Genomic DNA, 16,525 nt, shown 5'->3' with positions numbered 1-16,525 from the left:
TTGTTGTAGACATTGACATGTATGAGCTTAATTCCTTGGGTTGATCATTCACATAAATTAAGAGCAGTAGTGATCCCGGAAGTGAGCCCCGAGGGTATCCCCACTTGTCATGGGACAAAGATCTTACTAGAGCCCACTACACAGTACACCATGGACTTCCTCACCCAGAAATGCTAGCCAATACAGCATCACTTGGTCTGACGGAAACAAGGTGAATTTTGTACACGCGAGGATTGTGTATAGTAGAAGAGAAACATCGCATGTGGGAAACATTTATTACATCACATCGCACATTTAATCATCACTTTACACACTGGTCGTGTGCCAGGTTCACATAATGTTAGTAATGGCTAATGGTTATTTATATCTTATAAAAAGTAAAACCTAATGCATGAATATAAATTGTTATTTCACATTACAAAATAATTTTAGATATACAGTACAGTATATATAACGAATATGACAGAGAGAGAGAGAGAGGGGAGAGATCAAAGGAAGAGCTGGTGATAAAGAAAATAAAGATACTGTATTTTTAAAAAAATCAATAATCTAAGCATGGAAAGTAAAAAAAATAAAAAAAATAAAATAAAATTAATTCCAGCATAAAAAAATCAATACTGTATGGTATATACAATTTCATTGTTAACATGTACAGACTACAGGCATTGTATGTGTAATAGTGCACCATCATTCATCGTCACTCTCTATAACTGCTCTGGCTCTCGGCTTCCCGCCAACTAGTGGTACATCATCTTCCGAGTCTGAACCCACCATCCTCAGTCTTTTGGAAGTTTCCTTGCCGACCATTTCTTCGTCGCTATCGATAAGTGTGGTGTCTCGACCACTGGCCTGCTTGTTGGGTTCAGTCAACTCTGTATCCATGTGCAATACAAGATTATGGCTATCCACTGCTTCAATATCATCATCAGAATCATCATTCATGACCAAAAGACGTGTTTTCTTCACCTTTCTCTCTTGCATTGGCTGTTTTTCTATATTTCCCTCAATTTCTTCATCGTCACTAATATTTCTCTTCTTTCTCTTAGAAGATGATGATGGGTTAATAGTTAATGACAAAATGGGTGTATCATCATCACTGGAGTCATTCACTTGTCGTGCTCGTCGCAGTGTTTGTTGGCTATCACCGCCACCTCCCAGTGGCGACTGTGACTCAGGACGGTAATTTTCTTTATCCTCGGGGTTAACGTTCTCGGAGTCTTCAAGATCCATTTCAACAACCTCTGATCTTTTTGGATTACGAGACTTAACTTTGGGTTTAGCACGTCTGGATTTTGAAGATTCTCGAGTTTTCCCCTTTTCCATTGCTGTCTTCTCTGTTTCCTGTGAATCTTCCACTGGCTCCAAAGGTTCCTCAGCATTTTCCGAGTCAACTATGTTTCCAGACATACCTTGCACGAGATAGTGCGCCCTTTTACGGAGTGCCACAACAGAAAGGCAAGATGGAACACGCCAGAACATCTCTTCATGACTCTGTGGAGGGCGAAGCCCAATGAGTTTCATGAGTTTCTGGAAGCTTTCATTTTCCAAGGCATCAGTGCAGGCTTCCGTTATGGCAAGAATTGGCACAGGTTCAAGATCGCCATCTTCCTCACGGTCGTCGGCCACATCTTTCAAGACTTTGGAGATCCAATCTACTGGTTCCTGCATATTTGCTTCAAGAACACTCTTCAATGCCTGAGAAATCAAGAGTGGGGTGACAACTGGTGGGGCGTCTGAAGGTTTCCGTGAAATCTTCTTGGAGACAATTCTTACATCTGGCGATACATTCTCTCTTTCTCTTTCATCATCTGATTCATCGCTCTCCCTCTCACTATTTCCATCATCACTAGACTGATTGGCTGCTATGAATCGTTCACCTAGATGCTTTGACGATACTTTGGATTTTGGATTCTTAGCTCTTTTTTTATATAGTGCCTTCCTGTCGGCTACAAGACCGAGCTCCATGATTTTCTCAATTACTCGATGTTTTGGTCTTTTCACCACCAAGTTATCCATGATTCGTCCAACTATATCCATTGCATCCCTATTTTCTTCAAAAAGCATTCTTAACTCCTCCTCCTCCTCCTCAGTCCACACCCTGGGTGCCTGTACCTTCAACGATTTTTGTTTTAGTTGCTTGACGTCATTGATGAGACCCATTTCTTTCATCTTCTTAATAACCATTCGGCGCGTCCTCGTCTGATTGATGAGATTTTCCACAATTAAGTCAGCGGTATCCTTACCTTCTTTACTTTCGGGAGGAACGCCCTCAAACTCCTCAAAGAGCCTTCTCAGCTCTTCCTCCTCCTCTTCTTTCCACGCAAACTTCATAGCTTGTTTACCCGAAACTTGCTCACCGTAACCACATTCAATCTCGACAGCCTCTTTGTTTGTCTTATAAAACAGCAGTTCCACAAATACTTTGGTGTTTGTCTCGGCCACTTTCAAGAACTGACGAAATATATATTTGGCAAACTTCACAATTTCTTTGACAGATTCATTTGAATTCTGGCGGGGATCCTCCATTGCTTGTTGAAATACACAAAACAAAGAAGCCTGAAAAAACATAGCAGGTAGTTTGCAGTCCCAGGCAATGCGGTGGTATAGCTTCAATATGCAGTAGTTGGTATATGTTGAATTGGACTTGTACCGTTTAATCAAACAAGCATAAGATTTCATCACATTAGTGTTAGCAAAACGACGCAAAAAATCCATAAAATTAAATTCCTGTTCACTGATGTGCATTAGACTCTCCTCTTCCTCAGCCTCTTCGTCTTCATCTTCATAGTCCTCCTCTGGAGCTGGTTCCTCTACTGGATTAAGTTTTGCCATGAAGATCTCCCGTAGAGACAAGAACTCGTCAGATGGATCCATACCTTGGGAGCCAAATATGTTCCCCTCTGGCCACACTTCTCTAGACGACCTCATTAGTGAGACTGCCTCTGCAATTTCTCTATTGCGCAGCAACCTGTTTATCTTACGCATGGCCACTTCCTTCTGTTCGTCTTCAGTTTGCTCCGAGAGAGTATCAAAGGGAATTGTATCTGGCAGTTCCCCTGCCTCACCCTGCACAATGGCTGATAACTCGGAGGAAATCTCATCCCACAAATCCTGCAACTTATCTTCTGTTAGTTCAGTACTTGCTGCCTTTCCCAAAATCACTTTTTTCTTACGAGGCTTTTTCTTTTGTTGCACAAAAATGTGCTTATTCTTGCCACAAAAGCCTTCTAGAAGCTTGAGGAATATGTGGCTGGTCTCTACCACATCCTTAAGATAGGTTAAAGTCATCTTCAATTGATCAAAATTCTGCAGCAGAATCAAGACCATTTCCCGGTACTCTACAACATAGAAAACCTTGCTTTTCAAAACTCTGGAAGACTCTCGCACAGATTCAACCGGTGACTTATCCATGCATGCCAAGGTCATTAGTAGTTCTTGATATGCTCTTACTGCTTTGTGCATCCGCCGTGACCAGATGGGGATCTTCTTCTTGTCAGTGGACATCATTTCGTAGTAAGTCTCCAAATTTGTCTGGATGTAATGAAATGTCTGTACGCTTAAGGTCTCGCTCACCAACTCTATTTTAAATTGATGATGTCTATTAAACTCCATGAAGAATTTAATTGCCCATAAATAATAAGACTCGTCATGTTCCTGTGCCCGAGCTCTATTAAGATTATCTTTCACTATATACATGATGCTGTTGTATGCTCCATTTAAAAACTCAATGCAAAATTCCTGCAAAAAGAGTCTAATAGCAAGAGTTGATCTCCTAGTGGTGCTGCTCTCCCGCATTGGAAGTCTATGTTTAGGCCGCTTCAAGGGGCATTTGGCACGGTCAAAGTTGATGGATTTTATGTCGCTTATAGGCTGATGTGAAATGAGATTGCGGTCGCTGATGCTCTTCATGTTCTGGACGTAATATGTGCCACCAAATCTGGAGTGTCGTGCTCCATGATACTTGCGTTTCTGCTGCTGCTTGCTAAGGGCTTCTCTCTGCCGCATTTCCAGGAGTTCTTTATCGTCCTTTTCCTTTTCTGACTGTGAGCGCTGGAGGCCTGCCATGGCCAGCAGTGAAGGATCCTGCTCTCTTAGCATGAGGGAAATTATTTCTAGGACATGCATGCATAAATCTTGCTCATTCTCTGATGAGGCAATATAGAGCAAAAGATCTTCAAAGCCAGCTAAATGCAATGCCCACAACACCTGATCGTGGACAGATGCATCATCATCAGTCCTCTTCTCCTCCTCTGGACTAGCAGGAACCGAAAGAACATTACGGACGAGAATCAAAATTCTCTCTATTAGTAATTTGTCGTCTTCCTGACGCACATCCCACTCCAGCTGGAGCAGCTCACCAAGTTTGCCCACTAGCACACTCCACACCTTCTCATCTATGAAGGATTCCTTATAGCCTTGTTGATGTGTTATCAACTGCAAAAATTGTTGTCTAGTTACTTTCTCTTCTGGCAGCTCCTCACGAAATAGCAGAAGAACCGGATTTGTCAGGTTTACTAGCAGCCTGATTATTATATCAAACAATTCACCTTCATGACTGTGATCTCGTATCAAGGGAAGCAAATCTGTCTGCAAGACACGGGTCTCTCCAAGTGCACGCCTAATTTCATGGCTCTCGTCATCCTTCCTTAGGTAACGAACTAAATCCTTGGTAGTTTCCAGACAGTCGGCTTCCTTGTGGTACTTGACTCCATCGCTGTAACCCAAGGCAGAGCAAGCGGCTAGCAGCTCTGCATGTAGCAGGGCATCAGCCATCACTTGTAGTCACCACCTGAAACCTGAAAGCACATTCAATAAACAGAAATCACAATCCCAATAGAACATGGAAGATTCAAGCTTCAAAGGAAAATGGATGCATTACTGTAACACAAGAAACACTTCACTTATTAGGCAAATGAACACCCATTAATAAATTTTGTAAGAAAAAAATTCAAGGCCATTATTTTTAATGAACTAACCAAAACCAGGCAAGCATTTATAAAACCCCAACTGAAGCAAAGTGAGCCAAAGACTAAAATACATCAATTATTGAAGTATTCTCTTATGCAAACTTGAGAGGTAACAAAATCGGCTCATTAGCATACAAGCAACACACATTCCCACCTACATTATATACCACATTTTCATAATTTGTCTATAGTATTCTGCCCAATTATGACATTCTTATTACTAATACTGTACTATTATAGTATCAATTTTGTCCACTGGTCTCCAAGAATCTGAGATTTATCCCGGCCGACTGCAACACCATCAGAACCACCGAGTTACTGTACACTACAGGAAACTCTTCACACTCTTCATTCATGTCATTACTTAGTATGTGTATATTAACTTAGGCTTTATAATACACTATGTATATTTGACTTTGCAGTGCATAATAGTAAGTAATTATCAATAGAAGGCACCAAACCGGGAAGGCTATGTAGCACCATCAAATGTGCGGGATAATCAGAGGGCGCTAAATATCACCAAGGAAGCCAACACAAGAACAAAAACGCATAAGGCGAATGACAGTGCATAATAAATTTTACAGTGATTAGTGTAGGCTATGAAATGAATACAGTACATTAGCTTTACAATTATACTAGCCTTTACACTGACTATAACATTCATAGTGATTATACTTGGCCTCACAGTTATCATATGTGACTACAGAGTATAATAGACTCATTAAAAGTGTACACACAAACTTTATATAAACAAAATAATGCTTTCTGAAGCCCTTGGGTTGCAGTCCATCAAGGTTTGGGTAGTGTATAGCCATAATTATTGTTTTTATCAATGCAAATTATAGAACACACTTTTGTACACACCGTATTTTGATAACAAAATTACTTGAAAAAGATTTCTTAATATTTTTCTGTGTCACAATGCAGTCCAGTACTTGATTGGTACTGTACTTGAATATACTGTACTTGATATTCACTTGATTGGAACTCTTACATAATTTTCTATCAAATCTGATTTCACAATCATAATGAAATCCTTCCCTGTCATCCAGATTTGCCGTTCGATTGGGGTTTCCTTCGAGTTGGGGGCTCCTCTAGACAGTACTGGTCTTAACAGCATTAACTAAACATACTCTATTTTTGCAACCTTGGACAGGTTTTGAAGCAAAATATTTTGACAACCGTCTGTGATTTGTCACCGATTTTACCCCCCCCCCCTGAACTGCGAGTTCTTCACGATGGCTGGAAACTTCCTTTTAAAACAGCAGGGAATTTGTATCTAAACCATCCACTGTAGACCAGGTTTCAAGTGCTTATACTATATGGTATTGCAAAGTTCAAAAATCAAATGTTTATTTAGGTAAGGTACATACATACAAGAGATTTTACAAAGAATGATGGATTTATAGATAGGGCTAGTACATACAATGCCTAAAGCCACTATTATGCAAAGCGTTTCGGGCATGAAAAACTTAAATGACTAAAGCTTAATACTAATTGAGCATAAAGAGTAAAATGAAAACATGGAATGAAAACATAGCTGAAAAAGCAGCACAAATACAATTCTGTATTTCTACATAATTCTTCACTTATTTCAATACAATTCTTCACTTACAATACCATATAGTATTCCATATGCAATACCATATGTAATACCATGATAATAGTAGTATGAACCATCTGGTGAACCAAAGTTCACCAGATGGTTCACATACACATTTGTGGAACCTAACACATGACATGTTTGGAGTCTCTGAAGTATGGCCTAGTGCCACTGTAAAATAACTGCAAAATACAAAGCATTAAACTTTTAAATTGTATAATTAAGAGCTGAAATAACCAGTGAAGAATTGCTGGTGTACAAAATTGCAGTATCTGTACTCATTTATATTATACAAATATTTCCCCTGTTAAATAAACAATATTATTAAATATTACACAACTTTAAAACTCACCTGCTTGAGCAAGTATACATATTTTTTGTATAAATATATTCTAATGGATGCCATAAAGCATCACTGATGAGCTGCGGTGGTCGAGGGGTGAGGGGACGCCACGGTGGGTAGCCTCAGCTCAGGCATGACCCTAGGCTGGCAGCCTCAGCTCAGGCATGACCCTAGGGTGGCATGCAGTACCCCACCAGGAGCCCCCACCATACTTTCCAATCAAACCCCCAGACTGGCACAGCGTAGACTGGGCATTACCAGACCGGGAACAATCCCAGACTGGCACGAGGGGGTATCACTGGGTACTGTCACGCCAGTAGCAGAAAGGCACTGACCAGTGTCAGACCGGCACAGAGTACCCAACTGGGCACTGGTACAGGTCATGACCCCAAGTGTACACTCGGTAATAGGATAGATGAAGAGCAATTCATCAAGACCAATTGTGTAACAAGGGAGAGAAAAGAAAGAGACTCACCAGGGAGAGAGACCCACTAGGGAGAGAGACTCACTAGGGAGAGAAAAAGAGAGAGAGACTCACCAGGGAGTGTCGAGGGAGGCCACTGGCAGCTTCAGCTCCCGCCACATTCACGCGGGAAACACAACAACATTATACACCGTCTCCCTCAAACACTCCCTTAAGAATAATAATATAATAATATATTATCAAATCAAATGTATGATTTAATAATTCACTCATAATAATGGAATAATAATAATGAACTTTTCCACTCGCCCTTCACTCATTATATCTGACTATAACCATCACAGTATGTTAATTTATTTATTTATTTATTTATGCATATACAAGAATGTACATAAGGAATGTGAGGATACAAATATGGTAATTACAGTCTTGTAAAGCCACTAGCACGCGCAGCGTTTCGGGCAATTATCCTAAGCTATTTATCCTTATCAATGCTGTAACTTATTTATTTTATTAATCTATTTATATATATACACAAGAAGGTATATTTGGTTTATGAGGTACATAGCATTGAAGTTTTAACATTCTTGTAAAGCCACTAGCACCCATAGGCTCCTTAATCTTAACAGATAATTTTAAGATAAGAGATTCTCGCTGACTAATGATGGGCTAGGGTCTGTCTAATTACCACAAGCTACACAAGCTTCACAAAGCTTCCTGGCAATACGTTAGTAATGAATAAATATGATATGTTAGGTTAGGCTGACCTAACCTAACCTAACTTAACCTAACCTGGCCTAACCTAACCTAACCGACGCTTGGATCGTCGACTTGATTTGGCGTCACCAACAACTTATTTTCGTCTAATTTCTTTATAAAAAGATACTTTTTCAGATTAAAATTATGTTTTTTCGTGTTGTACATTCAGCACCAACATTATAATGAGTAAATATATCATATTTATTCATTGCTAACGTATTGCCAGGAAGCTTTGTGAAGCTTGTGAAGCTTGTGGTAATTAGACGGACCGCAAAAGGTCTTCAACGACCTCAACGGAGATTATTACATTAACAATTTCATCTATCCTTCACACCTTGTAATTATAATGTCAGCTAGTTACATAGTGTTCTATTTCAAGAGCTATATATTTACAGCAGAGTTTTGGCGTTTACGGCTTCGGTGGGTAGGCGGTTCCACGGGTTTATAATCCTATGGGTGTAACAGCATCTCCTGTTTTCTATCCTATATTGAAGGACATGTATAAGCCAAGGTCTACATTGAAGGTCTATGTATAGGCCAAGGATATTAATAAGTCCCAGTTCAATGCAGTTCTCTTCCAAGCACAGACCTACCTGTGCCTAAATGTAGGCCATAAAGGGGGCAGAAATAGCCTAAGCTACTCTATCCTTTTGAGATGTATTTCTTTCTTATCTCAATAAACATACTTGAACTTGAAAGTAGGCCTTCTTCTTCTTGATGGTACATGCAGTTTGTGTAAAGGGTCTATAAATTCCAACTTATGCCTTATTCAAAAGTAAAACCAAAAAGTACCTAATTTCCTCCTCGTAGTTTCCTACCTTGTGCTTCAAACTCTCATTATCTTCTACTAGCCACATCCCCAGTATTAATACTTAAGACATATACCTTCAATTCACCAGGGCTCTAGGAGACTCAAACCACGGACCCCACGTGTGTGGCCCAAGCAATATAGACACATATCAACCACTTGGGCTGGACGGTAGAGTGACCGTCTCGCGTCATGCAGGTCGGCGTTCAATCCCCAACCGTCCACAAGTAGTTGGGCACCATTCCTTTCCCCCATCCCATCCCAAATCCTTATTCTGATCCCTTCCCGGTGCTATGTTGCAACCCGTTCTCGCAAATTTAATAAGTCAATATTGACTTATTAAATATGTGCATAGGTGACATACTTAACATAATAGATACCCTTAAAAAGATTCATAGAAAACACCGACCTTACCTAACCTTGTTAGTATCTTAAGATAAGCATCTTATAGCTTCGTAATTACAATTATTACCTAACCTATAATAGGTATAGGTTAAGTAATAATTGTAATTACGAAGCAATAAGATGCTTATCTTAAGATACTAACAAGGTTAGGTGAGGTCGGTGTTTTCTATGAATCTTTTTAAGGGTATCTATTATGTTTAGTATATCACCTATGCACGTAGTTAATAAGTCAATATTGACTTTACGAATTTGCGAGAACGGGTTGTATATAGTTGCATTGGCTTAGCACTTTCCCCTGACAATACTTCAACAACTACTATATTGACAAATGAGACATGTATCTTCATCAGTGTGTAACACTGTAAAAGTGTTTGGTTTAGGTTAATACATACATAGAGTACATGAGTCACAGACAAGGATCGGAGAGGCGCCAGTTGTCTGCCTGAGATCTCACACCTCTAACCGTTAACGACCCCAAGTGACCTGAGGTCAGGTCATGAGAATTTCACCTTGCTTCCGCTAAGCGTATAATTGGAGCCGGGTAGCCTTCAAACATGCCGACGTTTAAGGAGTGGCTTGGTAGTGCCGGAGGCTATCTACTTGTGGGCGGAGTTAGCTACTAGGTTCCCCAATATAAACTCGGAGAGCTATCCAGCATGAAGCATTAACAGACAGAACAGACAGAACGGCAGTCAGGATTGCAGAGGAGACGGCCTAGCAGGAAGGCTGTCGGCCGGCAGGGCGGGAGTCTCTGTCAACTACAGACCCCCCCCCCCCTCTCTATCCAGCTATAGGCAGAGACACTTGGTGAGTTGAGCAGTAAGGTGACTTGGTCGTGTTTACATATGTTGTGTGATGATCAGGGGCAGTCAAGTTGTAGGGTTCTCGAATTCTTGGATGATGACTCACTTTGCATATTAAACTGGAACATTTTAATTGAATTGCTAAATTATGATACTTCATGTGAAATATAATTATGAATTTATTATTTAAATTGTGTTTAACTTTGTTCCCTAGAGATTTTGAGTTGAGATGAGAAAGCCTCTGTAGTTACTGGTTTCATGGTTTAGAATGAGTACATGATAAAGATGGGACCATACTAATAATGATCTCTTGATAACATCTTTTGAGAATATTGGGATACAGACAAGTTCCATTCCTTGTCTTGTATGTAATGATCATGAATGGATGGTGGCAGCATTTCGTCTTCTACTATCTACTCTTCTACGTCTACTTCTATCTACTCTTCTACATCTACCTATCTACTCCTCTCCCTCCACCCCTCTCTGAACTCTCACTTTCAACTAATGACCCTCCTCACTCCTCCCACTTCTCTCCCTCTCACCCCAAACCCTCACTAATTACTTCACTATGCATTTCTTTCCTTTCGTTATCTCTTTTACGTTTGAGGCAATGATTCTGTATTCTAGAGTTCTCTCTAGAGTTTCGGGTAACTGATCAAGTTACGGCGCCTTGTAGTCTTAGCACCTAGGTAGTCAAATACCTAGGTTACAAGGTGTTGAACGAGAGAGGTTGCCTTAGGAACTCTGGAGGGTGCTCTAGAATAGTTAGCTAACTGGGGACGGGATAACGGACTAGAGAGAGCTGTTTCCCCCGGCCTCGTTAGTTAACTGGGGGGGTGGAATAATGGACAAGATAGAGCTATTCCCCCCACCCCCCGTTACAATGGTGGCAGCGGTGTTGAACAATGTTGTAGGTAGTTGGTGTTCTTTTAACATTGTTCAGTCCCACGTGTCTTTTTGCCGCTCAGGCGCTATCAGGGAGATCTTGACAGGTGTTTATTATTCGCGTTTTAGCGAGTTTTTTTCAGGTTAGGAGATTGTGATTCTCTGGTGTTGTGGTTTAGGGATTTTGTGAGTTTTGTGGTATTCAGGGAATGTTCACCAGAACTTGCGTGTGTAGTGATTTATGTTAGTAATAAGATTTGGCGATTTGGGAACCTAGCGGTTGGTGGGTAGGGGAGGTCACCTGAGTGTGACAGGTGACCTCGCATGTCCCACGGGGACACCCAGCCACCGCTGGTCTCCAGGTCAGTGGGGAGTGGCAGGTGTAGTTCTTAAGTAGAATTTAGTGGTGGTTCTGCTCAGATTATTGCGATCGACTGTTTTACTCCATTTGAACGCAATAACCCGAGGTGTACTGGTCTGGTACAGCATGCTAGGGGGAGCCTTAGTATGTCAGTAGACTTCACGTTGGGGACGCTCGACGTTAGATAGTCTGGTCACAGGGGTGGCAACAGTTTGGAGTTGTTGACCGGCGGAGATGCTAGGGAGACACTCTGGGTCACGTAGGTGGCTGTAGGTTAAGGGTGGGAGTAATGATTAATTATGTACTTAAGATTAGGAACGGTACAGTTAAGTTAGGCTAGTGTTTGGTCTATTAGTATTGATATTTTTGTGGAGATTCGTTTAGTGGCAAGTTAAAAGTAGTGACGATCTTATTCTTTCTTCTCTAACTTTCCTCTGTTACTGTCTTATGTTCCACCAAGTCAATATCATTCAGTGTTAATTGGATTATTAAAAAAAAAATTTAAGTGTAGTTGTTGCCAGGAGGAGAGCTTATAATTGGACTGTGTGAACCCTATACAAACTACAGGGTCACACAACAAGATGGAACACGGGTATTGTCGCCTTTCTGTTCACCCACAGGTGGGAGCCAGAAGAGAGGAGAGACGCACATACAAAAGAGGGAGACGGCTGCTGTGTACCACACTCAGGGGCGTTTATCACCACCACCACGACCAGCCCACTACCTGGAGGTCATGGCTCCACCACCACCACCACCCCAGGGGACCCCAAGATGCATCCCTCTCGGTCGGTCAACATTGGTCTACCCTGTGGACCCCAGGACGGACGGACCCCAGTGGACCCCAAGACGGACGGACCCCAGTGGACCCCAGGTCGTTCTGCAGACGAACCCAGACGACCCAGTAAAGATGGAAGAGGAACAACGACTCCAGTCTGTCCCACCAACATCGGTCTACCCAGGACGGACCCCAATGGACCCCAGGTCGCTTGTCAAAGACCCATGGGAGAAGAAATAGAGAGAAGAAAGAAGAGAAGATAAGACAAGCTGAGTGAGACATGATACCTAGTGTCCCTTGCTGGTGTCAGCATCATTGCATGGAGCGCAATTGCAAGACAGGATCGTTTGCCTTGACTGGCCGCCCCTCCTGCAAGCATGTTGCTCTGTTGAGTGATTCTTCCTGTGTCATGCGGACTTGATGTGGCTGTCAGAAGTAGCTCTCTGAAGGAGGCGTGCTGGAGCAACAGGGAGGAAGAAGAGTAGGATGGGATTTCTACTGTTGGCAACTATATGAAGGTCTCGAAACTTGTAGTCCCTATAGCTGTGAAGAACCCCAATATACGTCTCTCATGGTGACTGACGTAGGGCCAATTACAGATCAGCTGGGACAACCGAATTCCACGGTCCTGTGCGCAGTTCAAGTAGTAACGGCTTTCGGGTTGACCAAGGGTTGTTGTGCGTTAACGACGGAGAAGCGACGGAGGCAGTTGTGTTGAAAAAATGTGGTACAGGATTATCTACAAGACCAAGCAGTGACGTCGCCCAGCCAGAGACAATGGACGTCTGTCTACATATTTCATTTTTTAGAGTAGGATGATGTATATTTGTTTAGCTAGGATGTATTCTTTTCGTTAATAAAGTTGTCGCACACAGCTAGCTTGCTTTAGCAGTGTTGCAAAAACTTTATTTTCGGGGAGAAGGGGAGATGTAACACTGTAAAAGTGTTTGGTTTAGGTTAATACATACATAGAGTACATGAGTCACAGACAAGGATCGGAGAGGCGCCAGTTGTCTGCCTGAGATCTCACACCTCTAACCGTTAACGACCCCAAGTGACCTGAGGTCAGGTCATGAGAATTTCACCTTGCTTCCGCTAAGCGTATAATTGGAGCCGGGTAGCCTTCAAACATGCCGACGTTTAAGGAGTGGCTTGGTAGTGCCGGAGGCTATCTACTTGTGGGCGGAGTTAGCTACTAGGTTCCCCAATATAAACTCGGAGAGCTATCCAGCATGAAGCATTAACAGACAGAACAGACAGAACGGCAGTCAGGATTGCAGAGGAGACGGCCTAGCAGGAAGGCTGTCGGCCGGCAGGGCGGGAGTCTCTGTCAACTACAGACCCCCCCCCCCTCTCTATCCAGCTATAGGCAGAGACACTTGGTGAGTTGAGCAGTAAGGTGACTTGGTCGTGTTTACATATGTTGTGTGATGATCAGGGGCAGTCAAGTTGTAGGGTTCTCGAATTCTTGGATGATGACTCACTTTGCATATTAAACTGGAACATTTTAATTGAATTGCTAAATTATGATACTTCATGTGAAATATAATTATGAATTTATTATTTAAATTGTGTTTAACTTTGTTCCCTAGAGATTTTGAGTTGAGATGAGAAAGCCTCTGTAGTTACTGGTTTCATGGTTTAGAATGAGTACATGATAAAGATGGGACCATACTAATAATGATCTCTTGATAACATCTTTTGAGAATATTGGGATACAGACAAGTTCCATTCCTTGTCTTGTATGTAATGATCATGAATGGATGGTGGCAGCATTTCGTCTTCTACTATCTACTTTCTACTCCTACTATCTACTCTTCTACTTCTACCTATCTACACCTCTCCCTCCACCCATCTCTAAACTCTCACTTTCAACTAATGACCCTCCTCGCTCCTCCCACCTCCCTACCTCTTACCCCAAACCCTCACTAATTACTTCACTATTCATTTCTTTCCTTTCGTTTTCTCTTATACGTTTGTGGCAATGATTCTGTATTCTAGAGTTCTCTCTAGAGTTTCGGGTAACTGATCCAGTGACGGCGCCTTGTAGTCTTAGCACCTAGGTAGTCAAATACCTAGGTTACAAGGTGTTGAACGAGAGAGGTTGCCTTAGGAACTCTGGAGGTGCTCTAGAATAGTTAGCTAACTGGGGACGGGATAACGGACTAGAGAGAGCTGTTTCCCCCGGCCTCGTTAGTTAACTGGGGGGTGGAATAATGGACAAGATAGAGCTATTCCCCCCACCCCCCGTTACAAGTGTAATCATCTCTGTCAATTTATATTATAGTTATATGTTGATATAAAATTTTGCTACAATATACCTTTTCAACTTACCTGATATGTTAGATTAAGGACCTGCCCAAAATGCTATGCACATTAGTGGCTTTGCAGGATTGTAAAAATAGCAATCATATGTAATCTCACCAACCCATTGTACCATCTTGCAAATAAAATGATTTGTATTATTATCATTACAGTATACATAAAGTGTGACTAAATTGCCATTGGCAGCATTAACCAGTTACGGTTAGCGGGATGAAGGCTGGTAAGAGATGATGATACTGGTGGTTGAGGTAGATCAGAGATACTGTGGTCAGATGGACCTATATTGAATCGACTTGAGAATGGTCCAGGCGACTCCACAATCGACTTGAGAATGGTCCAGGCGACTCCACAATCGACTTGAGAATGGTCCAGGCGACTCCACAATCGACTTGAGAATGGTCCAGGACGGACCGAAACGTCGTCGTCCCTTCACCTTCTAGTGTGTGGTCTGGTCAATATACTTTAGCCACGTTATTGTGACTCATCGCCTGCACATGGACCTATATTCCCGTCCACTTGACTGTTTACAACAATTGGTTGATGGGCAATTTCTTTATGTTGTTTGTAGTACAGTAATGTGTCCGGCCGCTGGCCTGCGGTGGGGGTGCAGCGCCGGTCCCCAAGTGTCCCGCTGTCCGCAGCTAATACTTTGCCCAGTCTAGGTGCTAGTAAGCCCTACTTGTAGTCACACCCCCTTCTCCTTATCCATTAGGTCTTTTACGGCCTCTTGGCCGGGTACATTACGTGTTATGTGGTCTCTCACTTATTAGTTATTCTTTGTGTCCTGCCTGTTATATCCTAGTGTTATATAATTACTACACATTTGCACTCGGCCTTAATTCTAGTACCAGTTAACCTTTAGGTTTCTGCAGAATTAGTTTCCATGTCACTATAGGCTAAGGTCTCATACTTACTACGGGTGTACCTTTTAAGTTAAATCTAGTCCTTGGAATTGTTACTGTTAATTCTTACTTTATATATTTACTTTATATATTTACTTTATATATTTTAATATAAACGTTATATATTCCTTAAATTATATTTGAAACTTTGTATATTTACATGTTCAATATTAAGTTTTATATAATATCAACTTTGTTAAGTCTATAATATAAACCGTGTTTAATATAAACTTTATATAATTACTTACTTTATGTGAACTTTATATATTTACATGTTCTGCAGAATTTAATCTTCAATAAACTGTAACGCCCCATACTGCCAGTATCTTTCTCCCCCTGGTCAGAAAATGGTCACTGCTTGCATCACAAGCGGGGATGTTTCTGGCGGGGGAGAAAGAAACAATTGCGCAGCGCGTCCCGCGGCGTTGCGCGGGCAGTTTGGGGCCGTATAAATACGGGCGCACAACGGGGCTCCGCCTCACTCCGCCTGCCCTCGCCGCTGCCCTCGCAAAACCCCACCCTCCCCCCCTTTTGCAAGCGGCTGCTTTTGTAACCCCGTCATGCTTTACACAGTTGTCCCGATTGTCTCCCCACTGCATGTGGGAAGGGGGGTGCAGCGCCGGTCCCCAAGTGTCCCGCTGTCCGCAGCTAATACTTTGCCCAGTCTAGGTGCTAGTAAGCCCTACTTGTAGTCACACCCCCTTCTCCTTATCCATTAGGTCTTTTACGGCCTCTTGGCCGGGTACATTACGTGTTATGTGGTCTCTCACTTATTAGTTATTCTTTGTGTCCTGCCTGTTATATCCTAGTGTTATATAATTACTACACATTTGCACTCGGCCTTAATTCTAGTACCAGTTAACCTTTAGGTTTCTGCAGAATTAGTTTCCATGTCACTATAGGCTAAGGTCTCATACTTACTACGGGTGTACCTTTTAAGTTAAATCTAGTCCTCGGACTTGGAATTGTTACTGTTAATTCTTACTTTATATATTTACTTTATATATTTTAATATAAACGTTATATAGTCCTTAAATTATATATTTTGAAACTTTATATATTTACATGTTCAATATTAAGTTTAATAATATCAACTTTGTTATAAGCCTATAATATAAACCGTGTTTAATATAAACTTTATATAATTACTTACTTTATATTTGAA

At 41.6% G+C, this 16,525-nt stretch overlaps 1 protein-coding gene across 1 annotated transcript; it reads right to left on the bottom strand.

The window, feature by feature from the left end:
- Nucleotides 1–261: 261 nt before the first annotated feature.
- Nucleotides 262–7,521, bottom strand: timeout (circadian regulator timeout). Its single transcript, XM_045762443.2, has 2 exons — nt 7,452–7,521; nt 262–4,796 (listed from the first exon to the last, which is right to left on the bottom strand). Exon 2 carries the CDS (start codon nt 4,771–4,773, stop codon nt 688–690), a length of 4,086 nt encoding a protein of 1,361 aa, XP_045618399.2. The 5' UTR covers nt 4,774–4,796; nt 7,452–7,521; the 3' UTR covers nt 262–687.
- Nucleotides 7,522–16,525: the final 9,004 nt, after the last annotated feature.

This window comes from Procambarus clarkii, chromosome 46 (genome assembly GCF_040958095.1).
Source record: "Procambarus clarkii isolate CNS0578487 chromosome 46, FALCON_Pclarkii_2.0, whole genome shotgun sequence".
Taxonomy (NCBI): domain Eukaryota; kingdom Metazoa; phylum Arthropoda; class Malacostraca; order Decapoda; family Cambaridae; genus Procambarus; species Procambarus clarkii.
This window is presented reverse-complemented; position numbering and strand designations above follow the sequence as displayed.